At 37.7% G+C, this 14,194-nt stretch overlaps 1 protein-coding gene across 2 annotated transcripts in view; it reads right to left on the bottom strand.

Annotated features, from left to right (window-relative positions):
• The window catches only part of LOC137162471 (MAM and LDL-receptor class A domain-containing protein 1-like), a 320,533-nt gene that overhangs the window by 57,544 nt on the left and 248,795 nt on the right, over positions 1-14,194 (bottom strand). For both annotated transcript variants that reach the window (XM_067562330.1, XM_067562331.1), the window contains one exon: positions 2,135-2,410. In XM_067562330.1, the coding sequence (XP_067418431.1) occupies positions 2,135-2,410 (276 nt within the window). The remainder of the gene's footprint in view (positions 1-2,134; positions 2,411-14,194) is intronic.

Here is a 14,194-nt window from a genome sequence, read left to right as displayed (position 1 = left end):
TAGTTTGTAAAATCAACTGCTGAACACTTCTTGTATGAGCACAGTAGTTGATTGTGTTAGATACAGTATGTGATTATTTGTCTGTCTGGATAACATTTATTAATGGAGATGACTGAAAAATGGAATTTCCATCCAGCAGGAAAATCTGATATTGAAATATTTGTTTTTATTCTGAAATGAAACATTTGGTTTCAGGTGGTCAATTTGGAATGAAACATTTTGGGTTGGGTGGTATTAATCTTTGTGTCTGCCTGAACTCTGTGCTGCCTCATGGGAGTTGTAGTTCCAAGTCCCTCATGCTTTCATTCTCCCCTATGGAGCTAGGATTGCGGCTACTACAGCAACAGACTTGCTTTTGAAACTCTAGTAAGGTCAGGAGTGTTCTCTTGAACATTGAACAGGCAGAACTGCAAAGCTTTGAATTTGTCATATTGTAAATACACGAGAGGCAACGCAGCTGGATGATCTAAGAACAAAAGCAGAAATGCTTTCAATTATGTATATTAACAGAAATATAATATAGTCACTTAAAAGCATTTGTCACTAAAGTTACTCTCTGGAGCAGCACAGTATTATGGGCTGCCCTCCTTACTTGATTAGCAAAATAATAGTCTTTTATATGCCTTAACATAGTAAAGAAAATCTCTTCATGGTCCATTTCCAGTATGTGAACTACCCATGTTGACTCAGAATTCCCTTAGAATAGCTATCCAATTCTGGATGCCCATTCATAATTGCTCTTTGTTTAACACCAGCCCCATCACCAGTAGTTCTGATTAAGGGCGGATCTCCTCCTCCTTATTGAAACTTATAAATTGACAACCTCCTAGGCTGCTGTTTCAGCCACTCAGTTTAATTAACACTGTTACTGTACCACGCACTGGCTGTCTCTTTTTTGAGATTCTTGCACAGAAGTTCTCTATCTTCTCTCAGTTTTCTCTGTACAGTATCTCTTCCCTGCCAAGTCCCACCGCACCCTCCCAGTCTTTTCTTCTCTATAGATCATCCTTCTGGAAAGGTTGTTGTCCCTTTCTCAGTTCTACCATCACACTTCCTGTTGGGAATTTCCTCGCACACCTTGAGGCAGCTACAATGGAGGACATGGACTCCAATACTGCTACTTCTGCCGTAGCCTTAGAAACACTAGATGTACCTGCTTGTGACACCAGACAGGAGCAGCATCCCTCCTCAAAAAAGAGTTAGGAGGCATCATCCAGGACCTCCAGAGCAAACACTACCTAGCTGTCAAGGGGATCTGGATCCTACCACGAAAGAAATGGAAGATACCATGGGGGTGAAGGATGAAACATCAGGGTCCCTGCTCTACCCCACTAGTCCTTTACTTGATCCATGATCCCCATTCTCCATGGACCTGACCATGGGGACAGAAATGTGGAGAATGAGGAGGAGTAGGTTTGGAATGCTCCCTTTCCACAGGTCTCTTCCTTCCCTTTTATGTCGCATTCAATTGTTCTTATAGTTTTCCTGCATTCTGCTCAAGAAATGGATTGGGCATTTGTTCCTCAACTCATTACTTGCCTCTGATTAGTGGTGGGAGGTGTCAACAAGGAAATCGGGTAAAACTTCTACACCTTCTCATGAGCTACATAATGTGTCGCCAGTAACATTGGAGTATTGTCACATCAGAAATTGAACCTAGGGTGACTCACAAACAGGTTAGCATTATTGTGCTTGGCTTTTATCAAAATATTTCTTCTGCATATACACCTAAATTCCAGGCTAGATAATGACTATGACAACAGGTTTTGGATTTCTTGGATGCTTAGCTACCACAACACAAGTGTCACTCTAGTCTCTCCTATTAAAGTACCTGCTGTTTACCATTCAGATTAATGGTCTGACATAATTGCTGTGCAAACTCCCTAAGAAGCTACCATGTTAACAAACTGGAAAAACAGGGCATAACTACATGAAGATAAAATGATAAAAGAGTTAGGCTTATCCCAAATTATCATATATGATATGCAGATACAAAAGCAATGTTATGTTCTTGGCTGAGGAATCATACTATATTCACTAGATTTTGACATTTTTTAGTATAGTTCTTTTGTACTTTGTCATTTTATGAAAGTAAATTAACATGGGTATAACTACATCACTAAAAGTAACTTACGACAGTCAGTTTCATCTTCATTAAACTGGCAGTCAGGCACTCCGTCACATCTCAAGAGTGATGGGATACAACCTTTCTTCACACACAGGAACTCTGTTTCTTTGCAAAGCCATGGAGAAGCAGTGGTAGGAATCTCAGCAGGACAATTCATTTCATCAGTTCCATCCATACAGTTCTCCACCCCATTACATTTTTCAGCAAGAAGTACACACTGCTGTACGTACACACAAGGGAACTGGTCAGCGCTGCACATTGGAGGCTGTGGTTTGACTGTTCCTAGACAGGTGAAATAAGACCAAAGAAAGGAATATTTATCCTGTCAGTCTTGAAGTGACTGTATAGCCTGTCTTCTAGGGACCACTGGAAAGGCAATTGATTTTGCAGGTTCAATTCTTCTAACATGATGATAAATTATTTATAAACACATTCCACCCTTAATTTAGTATTCACTATTGAAAAGTCTATGTATAACCTCCCTGCTTATATTGTGGCAGCATTTTTCTTATAGAGCCTAAATGCACCATTTATTTTGATTCTTTTGTTTGTACCTTTTTTGTGCAGGAGGCTTAATAGAGAAGGGTCGCTAAAAGTTATCTTTCACTCTGTATTAGAAAAAGGTTTATTAATATTTCTGGCAGCCAACAAGTTACAGTGCTCCTCTTTCAATACACTTAATGGATTAAAACAATAACAAAGAAGGGTTATATAAGACTCTAGATCAACGAGAACATTTCACACAGAAAGCTTTCATCCACTCCAAGGTTTACCCCTTAGAAATTTGTATATCAATGTATTGCTTTGATTCTATAGCATGGTTTCATTAAATTATGGGGAATTAAATCAAAGGAAGGAATGTATAATGATTTTTCAGGGTACAATTCAACAGTAGCACAAGCAAAAACTGGCATTTTGTTGACCTTAACCGTTGGATTAATCCAAACCCTTGATAACAGAGGGGCACACTATATATTTATGTTACCCCTTTTTGACCCCAGCAGTTAGTCAAATTTTGGGGTCTAATGGTTTGTTTTGGTTAGGAGGAGAATTTGATACTGGAGTCAGGTGTTTCTCTGATGAAATCCCGTTTATTTACAAAGAATGTACAAAATCTTGTTTCCCTGAATACAGCATGAATCAAACAGCAGGAGACAGTTTCTTTGGGCAGTTCCAAGCCTCTTTCAAGCCAGCACTTAGCGCAGAAGCTCTCTCTTTAGGCTTTTCTCAGAAGCACATTCCCAGTGCTTGTTCTAGCTGTATCTTTGGTTTTCAGCTGTTTCTCCTGATTCTCTCCCAGAAACAGACACACACACCTCCACCAAACAGTACCCAGTAAAACCCCTCTGCCCACAGGATTTTACTGAAATCTTTCATGATGATGTGAGTCCAGGACAGAATATGGTCTTCAGATTACAGGCATATTCCATGCCCCCGATGTCCTGGGAATGGTGGCTCTGTGATGTTGGATGTGTTATCCTTCATACTCTGGCTGTAAGCCATACTTAATAATAGTCCTCATCAATTGTTTTGACACAGTAAAAATGCTAATCTATTAGTTTATGTTAGAATACCAGCATAAGTCTCCTATCCAAGATTAGAATGATGAATTATCTTTTGTTTTAGAAAGTTTTCTAGACCTGTGCAATAAGTCACAAGTACATTCCAATTACTGCTGTTTCAAGCATCTCATTTTAAATATTGTCTCTAAAACGACTGTCTTTATTTTTATTCTGACAAACAACAATTTTAAGAATTTCATTCTTCTCTTTACCACAACATCTTTGTTACAAAGATAATTTTCACTACTTTTAGCTATTTTAATTCTAAAAGCAGTATCAGATTCATATACAATTATTAAATAGAAGAAATGGGGTACTCCAATTTTTATGGACTGTGTTAACATATTTTATAAATTGTTTTTTGCTTTACAAACCTATTTTTTTCACTTTGTGTCTTCAAAAGGCTCCTAAATAATAGTTATATTTGGCTGATTGATTGTAAGAATTTATTTACATAACATAGTAATTTAAGAGCTCAGAATAGATGATATAATTGTCCTTTCTGGCCTTTAATTTCTTTAAAATATTCGTAGAGTTAATTTTTACCCTGTTCAACGTTTTTCCTTTTCATTCTGAATTTGGGCTAGATCACTGTTAATGGAACTATTCAATTTATGTAAGGATGTCAGAATTGGGCCCAGGATGAGGATTTAGTTCACAGGACCCAAATTCTCACCTTTCTTATGTCAACACAGTGTTAGTGAAGTCAATGGCTGAAAATGGCTCACTCTCTACTGATGTGAACTTTTGTAATTGACACCGCTACAGTTCAGTTATTGTTACTTATTTGGATCCAGGTTTCTAACATCCCCCTGCTTCAAACTCAGAGGTATTTGAATTTGTGGTTCCATTTTGAACCTCATCTCCAGTTTCATATATATTTCTGGCTTACAAAGTGCTGATAAATTCAAACATATGGTCCTGATTCAGGAAAGGGCTTAAACATGTGAACAATTCCATCCTGCTTCAGTAAAACATTTATGCACGTGCTTAAACCATTTGTTGAATTGTGACTGAACATTTCTGCTTTTCTGACTCCCTTCCTGCTTTTAGAAAACAGCGTAAGTGAAAACAGCATGAGGTGCACAAGGAAAAGGACAACATTCTGTCCTGCTTTGCATGCTGGTTCGCCTCAGCAGGTGTAGTTTCCATTGATATTCTTGGGAAATGTGCCTATTTAGTCCAGGGCTAAGTTCTAGCAAAGGGAGAACAGGGATAACCCGGGTGTAGGACAAAGCATATTTTGGTCCATATTCTGATCTCAGTTACACTGGTGTAAATCCAAAGCAACACTTTTGATGTAGTGGAATAGTCCTAGAATTATGCCACTGTAACTGAGATCAAAATATGTCTCATGGTCTTTAAGACACAGAAGTAAAACTTGAGCTGTGAGCCAGTAGACAGACCTGACTTCAATGCTACCAAGCTGCTTGCTACCTGCCCTTTTATGTTAACTATTCCACATTTTCTATAGCTTTAAATACATTAGGCCAAATTCTGCTCCAAATGAAAGCTGATAAAACATCACTGAAGTTCATGGAGCTCCAAAATGTGTAATTGGGTAATTTGGGCCTTTAAGCAGAAAATAGGATGTACATATTTATATACAAAACAAATGAAATTTTCGTACTAAGAATATTGAGAATTTATCCAGCTTTCATTTGTATATAACTAACAAAGGATTCAAACTCATTGCTCAGGGCTGGGTAAGTCTGCAGTGTCTAGTAACTAATGCTAAACTGGAATGAAATCCCATGCAACAGTGTCATTAACACATTAATTCTTTGCATTCAAAGCTACTATCTATTTAGGTATTTACACCTACAGCATTGTTGTATGTGCTACTGATATACTTCATTCTTAATAGTGGGAATATTTCAATTGTTTTTTTTAACATTGAGGAGAAAAACTAAAATATTAGGAATGCAGTGGGGTTTTGAAATGCAAAATGAACTAGTATTGCTGGTAACAAATTAGCTGAATATCAGATTTTGATAGCGTCCTTCATAATAAATATCATAAATATCATAATAAATGTTTCAGTGAGTTGCATAGTGGCCTATTCATGTGACAGCTTAAGAAGTGATACATACGTATTACATACACATGAGCATTATGTACATATTGTATACGTATATATACGTATATATATGTGTGTGGGTGTGTGTCTGTATGTGTAAATATGCACACACACATTCCAAATATTATATACACACACCATCTATGAGGAGGTGACGTGTCTTTCTTCTTCCTCCAAATGTGGAAAAACTGTTCCCACTCCAAAGCTGAACTCTTATTTTTCCTGGGCCTCAGGAAGGAGTAATTTTTGGGGAGAAATTCCACATTTGAGAGAAGAAGAGGAACTACTTGTGTGGCAGATCGTTTTTTTAAAATGGTATTTGTTTGAAGCTGCTTAGGGATTAAATAAGTGTTAGAATAAGTTTTGAGAGTAGTGGATGGATTTGGGTGAGCAGAAGTCAGATGAGGTAGTCATAGGAACATCATAAAAAATGTATCACATAGCTCTGTAATTTATCACATAGATATCAACTCCACATATAACTTACGCAATATTAAAAAGGAGACATTGCAAAAGCCAAGAGAATAGCAGGAAAACACAGCTATGATAACATCAGCCTAAATATAATTTTTTCATGTTTGTCAAAACCGAGGTCTCTAGCATAGAAGTAAAATTGATCCATTGGTTTAATACATCTGAATCTAATTGGTTTTATAATTGCTTATTTCTGGTTTCGACATGTGATGCATGCTAGTGTTTTCCTAACAATGCCCACATACAGTAAGTAATGCTAAGCAATTTCTCTTAGTAATGAATAGGGGGTTTATTTTTGCTCTGGGATGTAGGGCCATGAAGTTTAACTCGTGTACTTTCTTGAGAGAATAACCTTTATTGCAACAACTGGAAACCAAACATACAAGCTTTCAAGATCCCATGTTACTCCATCTACTTTAATGCTGACTAATTATCAGAAAGGATACTTCCCCAGTCACTGAAGGATAGTGACTTGTACTTAAAGCAGTACTGCTTGCTACAGCAATGTACTGTATTATATACAGTTCCAGAGGGGTAGCCGTATTAGTCTGTTTTTAGCAAAACACCAAGAACCCTGTGGCACCTTAAAGAATAACAAATTTATTTAGGCATAAGCTTTCATGGGCAGAAATCCACAACACCTGATGAAGTGGGTTTCTGCCCAGCAAAGCTTATGCCCAAATAAATTTGTTAGTCTTTAAGGTGCCACAGGACTCTCGCTATTGTATTATATACAGTTCATCCACCTGTCCAAAAAGGAGTGGAGTTAAAGAGGGCAGGGGGAGATCATGTTATACAAAATCATTTATTCCAAGCAATATATCATGAGAAAATCTGAATAGTCATTCAAAGCCAGGGCTGGGGATACCGAGGAATGCATTCAGTATAAAGATATGGAGGGAAAAACAAACCAACCAAAAATAATTTTATGAGATGTAAAGGAAATATTATCATCAATCCTTTATTTTAATGAGCACCGAGAGTGCATTTGGGATTGTACAAACAAGGGAAAAGATCGTCCTACCCCAAAGAACATTGTGCCAGATCTTCAACTGGTATAAATTGTCATAGCTCCATTGTAGTCGATGAAACTATGGCAATTTACACCCTCTGCATAATACTTCATAATTACATGGATCTGCCCCATATAATCTGTTTTGTCTTATTGCTATTCATGCCTATAGTACATACAATGAATATTGAAATTTAAAGGAGGACTTTAAAAATGTATTTAGCAACTACTTTAGGTGAACATGCTTTAAGTAGACCCCCATACCCATCTGTACACACTTATCCACATAGTTACCCTGGTGAGTAGAACACCAGTATATCTGACTACCTCAGCTATAGTATATGTAGCATAATGAATACGACTCATTATCTGCTTTGAGAACAGAAACCTTTACAATTGAAATTTGTCTGTGAAGTCAATGGGACCAAGAAGTCGCTAAAAGTTAAGCTCATGCATAAGTATTTGCAGGATGGGAACTTATTCAATTACTTCATGTAAATGTACGCTATAGCTATGACTTTGTCTTTTTCTTATTCATGGCATGTAATTGGTAACAAAGTCTTCCTTCTGTTTCTTGATGGTGGATGACAAATTTTATAAGCAGGTGTGACCCCTTTTGATGTTTGCACATGAATACTCTTGTTCACATATGGACACAGGTAGGCACATGGTAGAACAGCCAAGGCTTAAATCAACTGGAGCCGTTAGGGGCAGAAGCCCCGAGCCCCAGCGTGCCTCCTGGGGCTGAAGCTCCAGGAAATATGGGTGAGAATTTAAGCCCTGGAACAGCCATTCTCCAAACATTTGTATGAAGAAAAATCTGCTTGCAGTGCACTAATGATTGTGCAAAGCAAACAGAAACAACATGAACACGTTGAACTCAGACAAATGATGTAACTTTTCTGTCCACCCACCTCTTTTCTGCCTTGTATGTTTAGATAGGAATGTCTTTGCCACACAGATTAAATCTTCATATATGTTTTTGTACAGCACATAGCACAATGGAGTCTGATCTTGATTTGGGCTAGTGAGCACTACTATTTTGCAAGATTCACTCAATTATACCAAGGTTTTCTCTAAAGCCCAATAAAGTCCATGGGAAGTCTCCCACTGACTTCCTTTGAATAAGGCCCTTGATGACTAACACCATATTTGAGTTATATTTACACAAATAATTTGTCTCTTAAACCTAATGGAAGGTCTTATTAGCTGCAGCTCAGGGAGGTGGAAAAAGCAGGTCTAATTATAAGAGAATCTAAATCCATTATGGGCCCAATCTAATTCTCATTGATTGAATAGGTGTATTTATATGGATTTCAATGGATACTGGTTCAGGCATGAAATCAGACAGTTTAGGTAACTGCAAGGAGATAACCTGAATTTTAAAAAATACTATTAAAAATTAATACTATTAATACTATTAAAATTGAATTTCATAAGTTTTTATAAAGGATAGTGAAGTCTCTACAGGGCAAATAAAGTTGAAGTTGACTTCAAAACTATCAAAGTTTGCAAAGGGAAACTGACTAAGAAAATTAAGTGAGATATAGTGGAAAAGGTGATTTTGTCTTCAATCCTTTTCCCAGCTTTCTATTCAAGAACTTGGAAGAGTTTTGTTCTTGGACAGAGTACCCAAAAGGACTCCAGTGGACTGCAGATCAATTCGTATTTTATCCTATCTGGAGAGTGCTGCAGTTATTAGGCCAAATTTTCAATGAACAATTGTGTAAAGCTGGACTAAATGAAAACACAACTTGGCCCAACAACTTAACATAAGTTTATCAATGTGTATTATTTATCTTGGCTAGTTTTCATGATCGTGGTTCACTGAAGACTAAATACAATGTTAAACTGACAGTTAAGTTATTATCAGTAAATCTAAGAGGCATGGGACTCTTAACTTACTCATTGAAGGCCCATATTATTGAATAAAGCTTGCCCATTGCCTATGTACAACATTATAAGCATTTGGCATACTTTTGCAATGAGCTGTTCAGGAACAACCAGTTTGTGCTATTGCCTATCATATTCAAGTCAGTTATTTTCAGCAGAAATTGAGAATTGGCAGAAAGCTGTGTAAGATCTGGTTTCCAAAAAACTGAAACAGGGACTATGGGGACAATTTGAGAGCAGGGAAAAAATGGCTATTACCAACATGAATCACTCACTCACATTTTTCCTGAATATGTTTCCTGAAAAATAACAAAGTATTTTCTCTCTCAGCTGAACTATTAGATGAAGAAAAAAAAAGGCAGATTTTACAGATGGAAAATCATTATCACATGCAATGGCTTGAGAAAAGAACATTAGAAATTTTATACAACTCTAGAGCCAAATATTGCAGTTGCTACTCAGACAAAATGCTCATTGAGGTGTATGGGGGGTTGCCTAGTTAAGGACTTTGATTGACTAATTAAGGACTTCAGGATTTGATGTTCCCTCCCAAATCTGTACAGTGCAACTATGTAATTCGGGTAGATAAATTAAATACTTTACAGATTTTCCTGAACAAATTCAGCAGGGCAAAATATCATAAAAGCCTTTTTTGTTTGTTTGTTTGCTTTTGGCAAATATAGGTTTTAAGATTGGTGCTGTGGTAAACTCAACTAATGAATTAAGTTGTTTCAATTATTTATAAAAAACATTAATAAATCTAAAAAAAACAACGAGAGTCCTGTAGCACCTTAAAGACTAATAAATTTCTGCTGGCATAAGCTTTCGTGGGCTGCAACCCACTTCTTCAGATGCTTGACTGACAAAGTGGGTTGCAGCCCACGAAAGCTTACGCCCGCAGAAATTTGTTAGTCTTTAAGGTGCTACAGGACTTTCCTTGTTTTTGCTGTATACAGATTAACATGGCTACCCCTCTGGAACTTTTCATTAATAAATCTGTAGCCTTTGATTTTCAAAAGGGTATCTCTTTCTTTTAATAGGAAATTCAAAGGGCACAGGATGGGTGTAACAAACTTGGACAGAGAAAGATGGAACGTGATGTTCTTGGCTGAATGTGTTGTTATATGCTACCTTATTATTGGCTACTTTGTATGTATGAAGTACCACCCAGAAGTCCAATCAAATTTGCAGGCTCACCTTGGGGAAGTGCTATACAAACACACAGAAATAGGTTGGCAAGGTTTGCCTGAGACATCACATCCTAGTTATCAGGTTTAGATCCTACTAGCAAAAGGTTACATGGATTGTATTGAAGCAATAAGGTTATTCAGAAGAAAAAGTATCTGAGGTCTTAGTCCCAAGGGAGGAATTCTAGAATCAGCCAAGTCTAGGGAGAAAGGTTAAGATGAAAATTATCTTGCACAGACAACCTTAATTCTGACATTTCCTCACTTTTGAATGCATGATTTTGCAACCTTACCAATGTATTTTAATATAGTTTTTGGGTGTATAAAATCCGCAATGGTCTTCAAGCTACCGATCAATAGCTGGTGATTTACTCTAGGTATCAGAGTAGAAATGAGTACTAAGGAAAGTTTTGAAGGAGAACAGGGTAGTGGCTATGTGGACTAATTCAGGATGGGTGTTCCATGCATCAAGGGTAGCATGGCAAATAAAGGAATGAATACATATGTGAAGGAAGTTAACTAATAAGATCACTGGCCAGGATTTTCAAAAATGACAAGTGATTTTTGGGTGCCTCAATTTTTGGCTTCCCAACACTGTAAAGGGGCTTGATTTGAAGAAGATAAGTGCTCAGCACTTTCTGAAGATCAGACTTCTTTAATGCATGTCAATTCAGACATCTGATAATTGAGGCACCCAAAATTACTATCGCTTTTGAAAATCTTGGCTATTGTTTTGTGTCAAGGAATAAATTACCATAGTAATGAAGTCCTCTTAGAAGAGTTCTTTTTCATTTTAATTCTGTAATAGTTTCCCCCAAACCAATTCATTCATATAATGGGTCTCTTTTTCTTAATAGTGGCACGGGGATTCTAGATCCACGACTTTTTCAGCTTGCTCAAATATTTTTCTTAGATTTTTCTGTGCTCCTAAATTTTGCTGCCACTTTCACTCTTCTCAGCTTGGAAAAGAAACCAGCACCTATAGTATCAGTACCTCAAGCGACAAGAATGTCACTCTGATACTGGGCCTGAAACTGCAACATGTGAGCATGTGGAACTCTCAATGAGGTCAATTGAAATTGTTTGGTGCCTTAGGAACTGCGGCATCAAGGCCTGCCGGGCACATCGGTGACATCTCTCCCAGTGTGGTGTGGGGAAAGCTGCTCTTATACGGCAGCCAGCAAGTTGGTACAAAACATCAAGATTTAAACACACGTCTTCATTTCAGGTACGAAGTTAGGAAGCACCAAACTGCTTTACCATGTCACTGAAAATAAACCTAATTATATTTTAATCAGCATACAAATCTAACTGTTGACTGTGCTGACCATAGACCATCCTTAAAAAGGAGGCAATGTTTCTGAAAAACTGCTAATGCTATTTTATTAATGAAGCTTTTTCCCCCCACAGCTCTTCTGGGCAGAGCTAGGGAATTTGGGGAAGATGAACAGTCAGATAACTATCTCAAAATCTTTTACAGTGTCTCATAAGGAATTGACGATCGGATACATGAAGGGTATTAGTAAGATGGAGAGGGGGAACAACTAGAATGTCTCAGCTGGAAAATTATGTCCCTTTTGAGTGCAAGCTGGAGGAGACTCAACTCCTGGAAGGGGTGGTTAAAAATCAATATGTAGCCCATTGAGATTCATTTGAGAGTTGCACCACCTGGGGGCTGAGTAGTGACTCAGTGAGGCAGCAAAGGCAGAGAATGAAATTTCTTGCAGCAAAAATCCAATTCAGCAATTCAGAGTTTCCAACTGGTTTGTCTATTTGCTTCTTCATGGCTCTCCTCTCAAGGAAGAGACAATTGGTTATTATACTGGGTTCAAGGAGCACCTACAACTGTTTATAAAGGTTTTGTTTTTGTTTATTGGTGTTGAAAAAATGGGAAAGTTTGTCTGAGTTCTGAGCTACCGAATGGAACCTTTCACCCAGGTGAAAGCAGTGACCAACCGATGTAAATTATATTATACTCTAACTCTTAGTTGGCACAATCCAGTGATAGATGCTCCCTTTATTGGCAGCCTGAGCAGTGAAGTCAGAAACTAAAGTATCGTGGAGGCTGAAGTATAGTCTCACCCCTAAGGCCTTATCAATAAGGTTAACCAGGATCATCTGACATCATGTTAAACATGACAGTCCCTGTCTGCACTGAGTGTTTTATATCATGTGAGTTGCCCTAACTCCTCAAGTAAGTTCTGACACAATGTAATTTCCTACTGGAGACAAATCTGAAAGGTAAACCTACCAAGTCAGTATAGATGCACGTTGGTGCAGTGTGAGGAAGCCAATGCAGCCACCGCCTTTGTTCTAACTGTTCTATTGATAAACAGAGACATTTGATTTTAATTTGTTCAAAATACAGAGTGAAGGGGTGGGGTAGGACAAATTGAGAAATGCAGAAATAGAAAAATATTGAAAAAGAACCAAAAGAAAAACAATGAAGTATAAGACTTCATGAAATAAAGTTTAAAACTGCATTAAACGCTACTGTAAAGCCTACTATGAGAGAAAGCAGAGTGAAATGAAAAGGTACAGAAAGATAAATAAGGCATGAAAGAGATGAGAAAAGGGATATCTACTGATGTCCTTCTTTTTAAAAAAATGCAACTTTTGCCTCATTTTTTGCACAATGTTCATTGTTTAGTTAACCAGTTTTAAATAAACGTTACAAGGCTGAGAAATTCCTAACATTTATGTCTGAACGGGGCAAAGTGGGTGATGGATTCTGAACTGTCTCCAACAACCCAGAATTTCTCATGGTGTTTCTGCTTGTGTTTATTCCTGTGGTTATAGTTAATATTCATCATAAAATCTCAAGACAGAGGTCAATCTTCTAAAGCTGAATAAATCAAAATTGTAATTAATTCTTTAAAGAAAACTTATTTCCAAGCATCAGTTAAAACCCCTCAGTGCAGAAAAAGCTGAAGCAGCAGTAAAAATTTTGCATCCACACATATCTTCATTTCCAGCAGATAATCTGTGCAAGGGCAAGTATCACATCTGGGTGATCTCTGAAGGAGCCCACAAAGTCAAACTTTTGGCCTTGTTTATGTTTTTCTGACAAACCTATGAGCTGTCATGGTTGTTCAGTAAAGCATTAAAATGACTACTGATACCTATAACTCACTGCATCGGCCCCAAGGTCTTGCTTTGGGTATATAACGCCACACATGATTTAGGTCTAATTTACCTGAGGGACCATCTGCTCTTGAAATATTTGAGTTGGATGGGGTTGAAAATGTTCACCATCTCACAGTGTAATTCTGAATCTACAGGAGACTAGTACTTCTCCTGAAGGCTTGTAATATTGGAACATGCTCCCCTCTCCATATGTCACTAAGGTTGTTTAAATAAAGTTCATTTGCTGCAGTGTTTGCAGCAAAGCCAGTGCATTGTAACAGGAATATAATATTTAGCTATTATATAGAGCTTGTCATCAGTAGATATAAAAAATGTCCTACAAAAGAGGTAAGTATCTTTATTACCATTTTACAAATGAGGAAACAGACACAAGGAGGTGAAGTGACTTGCTCAAGGTAACCCAACCGGAATAGAATCCACATCTCCTGCATCCCAATTCAATACTCTATCTGGGTTTCCAGTGACACAAGAGTGTGGCTGGGTCACCAAGCCCTGGTATGCCACAATCTGAGAGAAAGGGTTAACCAGCAGGGCCAGGAAGCAATCTTGTACAACACCTAGCATAACAGAGTCCTGGTCCATAACTAGAGCTTCTCAATGCTACCACAACATAAATAAATAAACAACAGTCTTGAGAAAGCAGGACATTTAGTTGTCCAGTTGCCAGGGCCTCAGACTGGAACTCCAGACAGCTAGGCTGGATGGAGTTCC

Source organism: Emydura macquarii, unplaced genomic scaffold (genome assembly GCF_026122565.2).
Source record: "Emydura macquarii macquarii isolate MOO-44397 ecotype Brisbane River unplaced genomic scaffold, CSIRO-AGI_Emac_v2 contig_2422, whole genome shotgun sequence".
NCBI classification, from domain to species: Eukaryota; Metazoa; Chordata; order Testudines; family Chelidae; genus Emydura; species Emydura macquarii.
The sequence above is the reverse complement of the archived record's forward strand: the minus strand, read 5'-3'. Positions and strand labels throughout refer to the sequence as shown.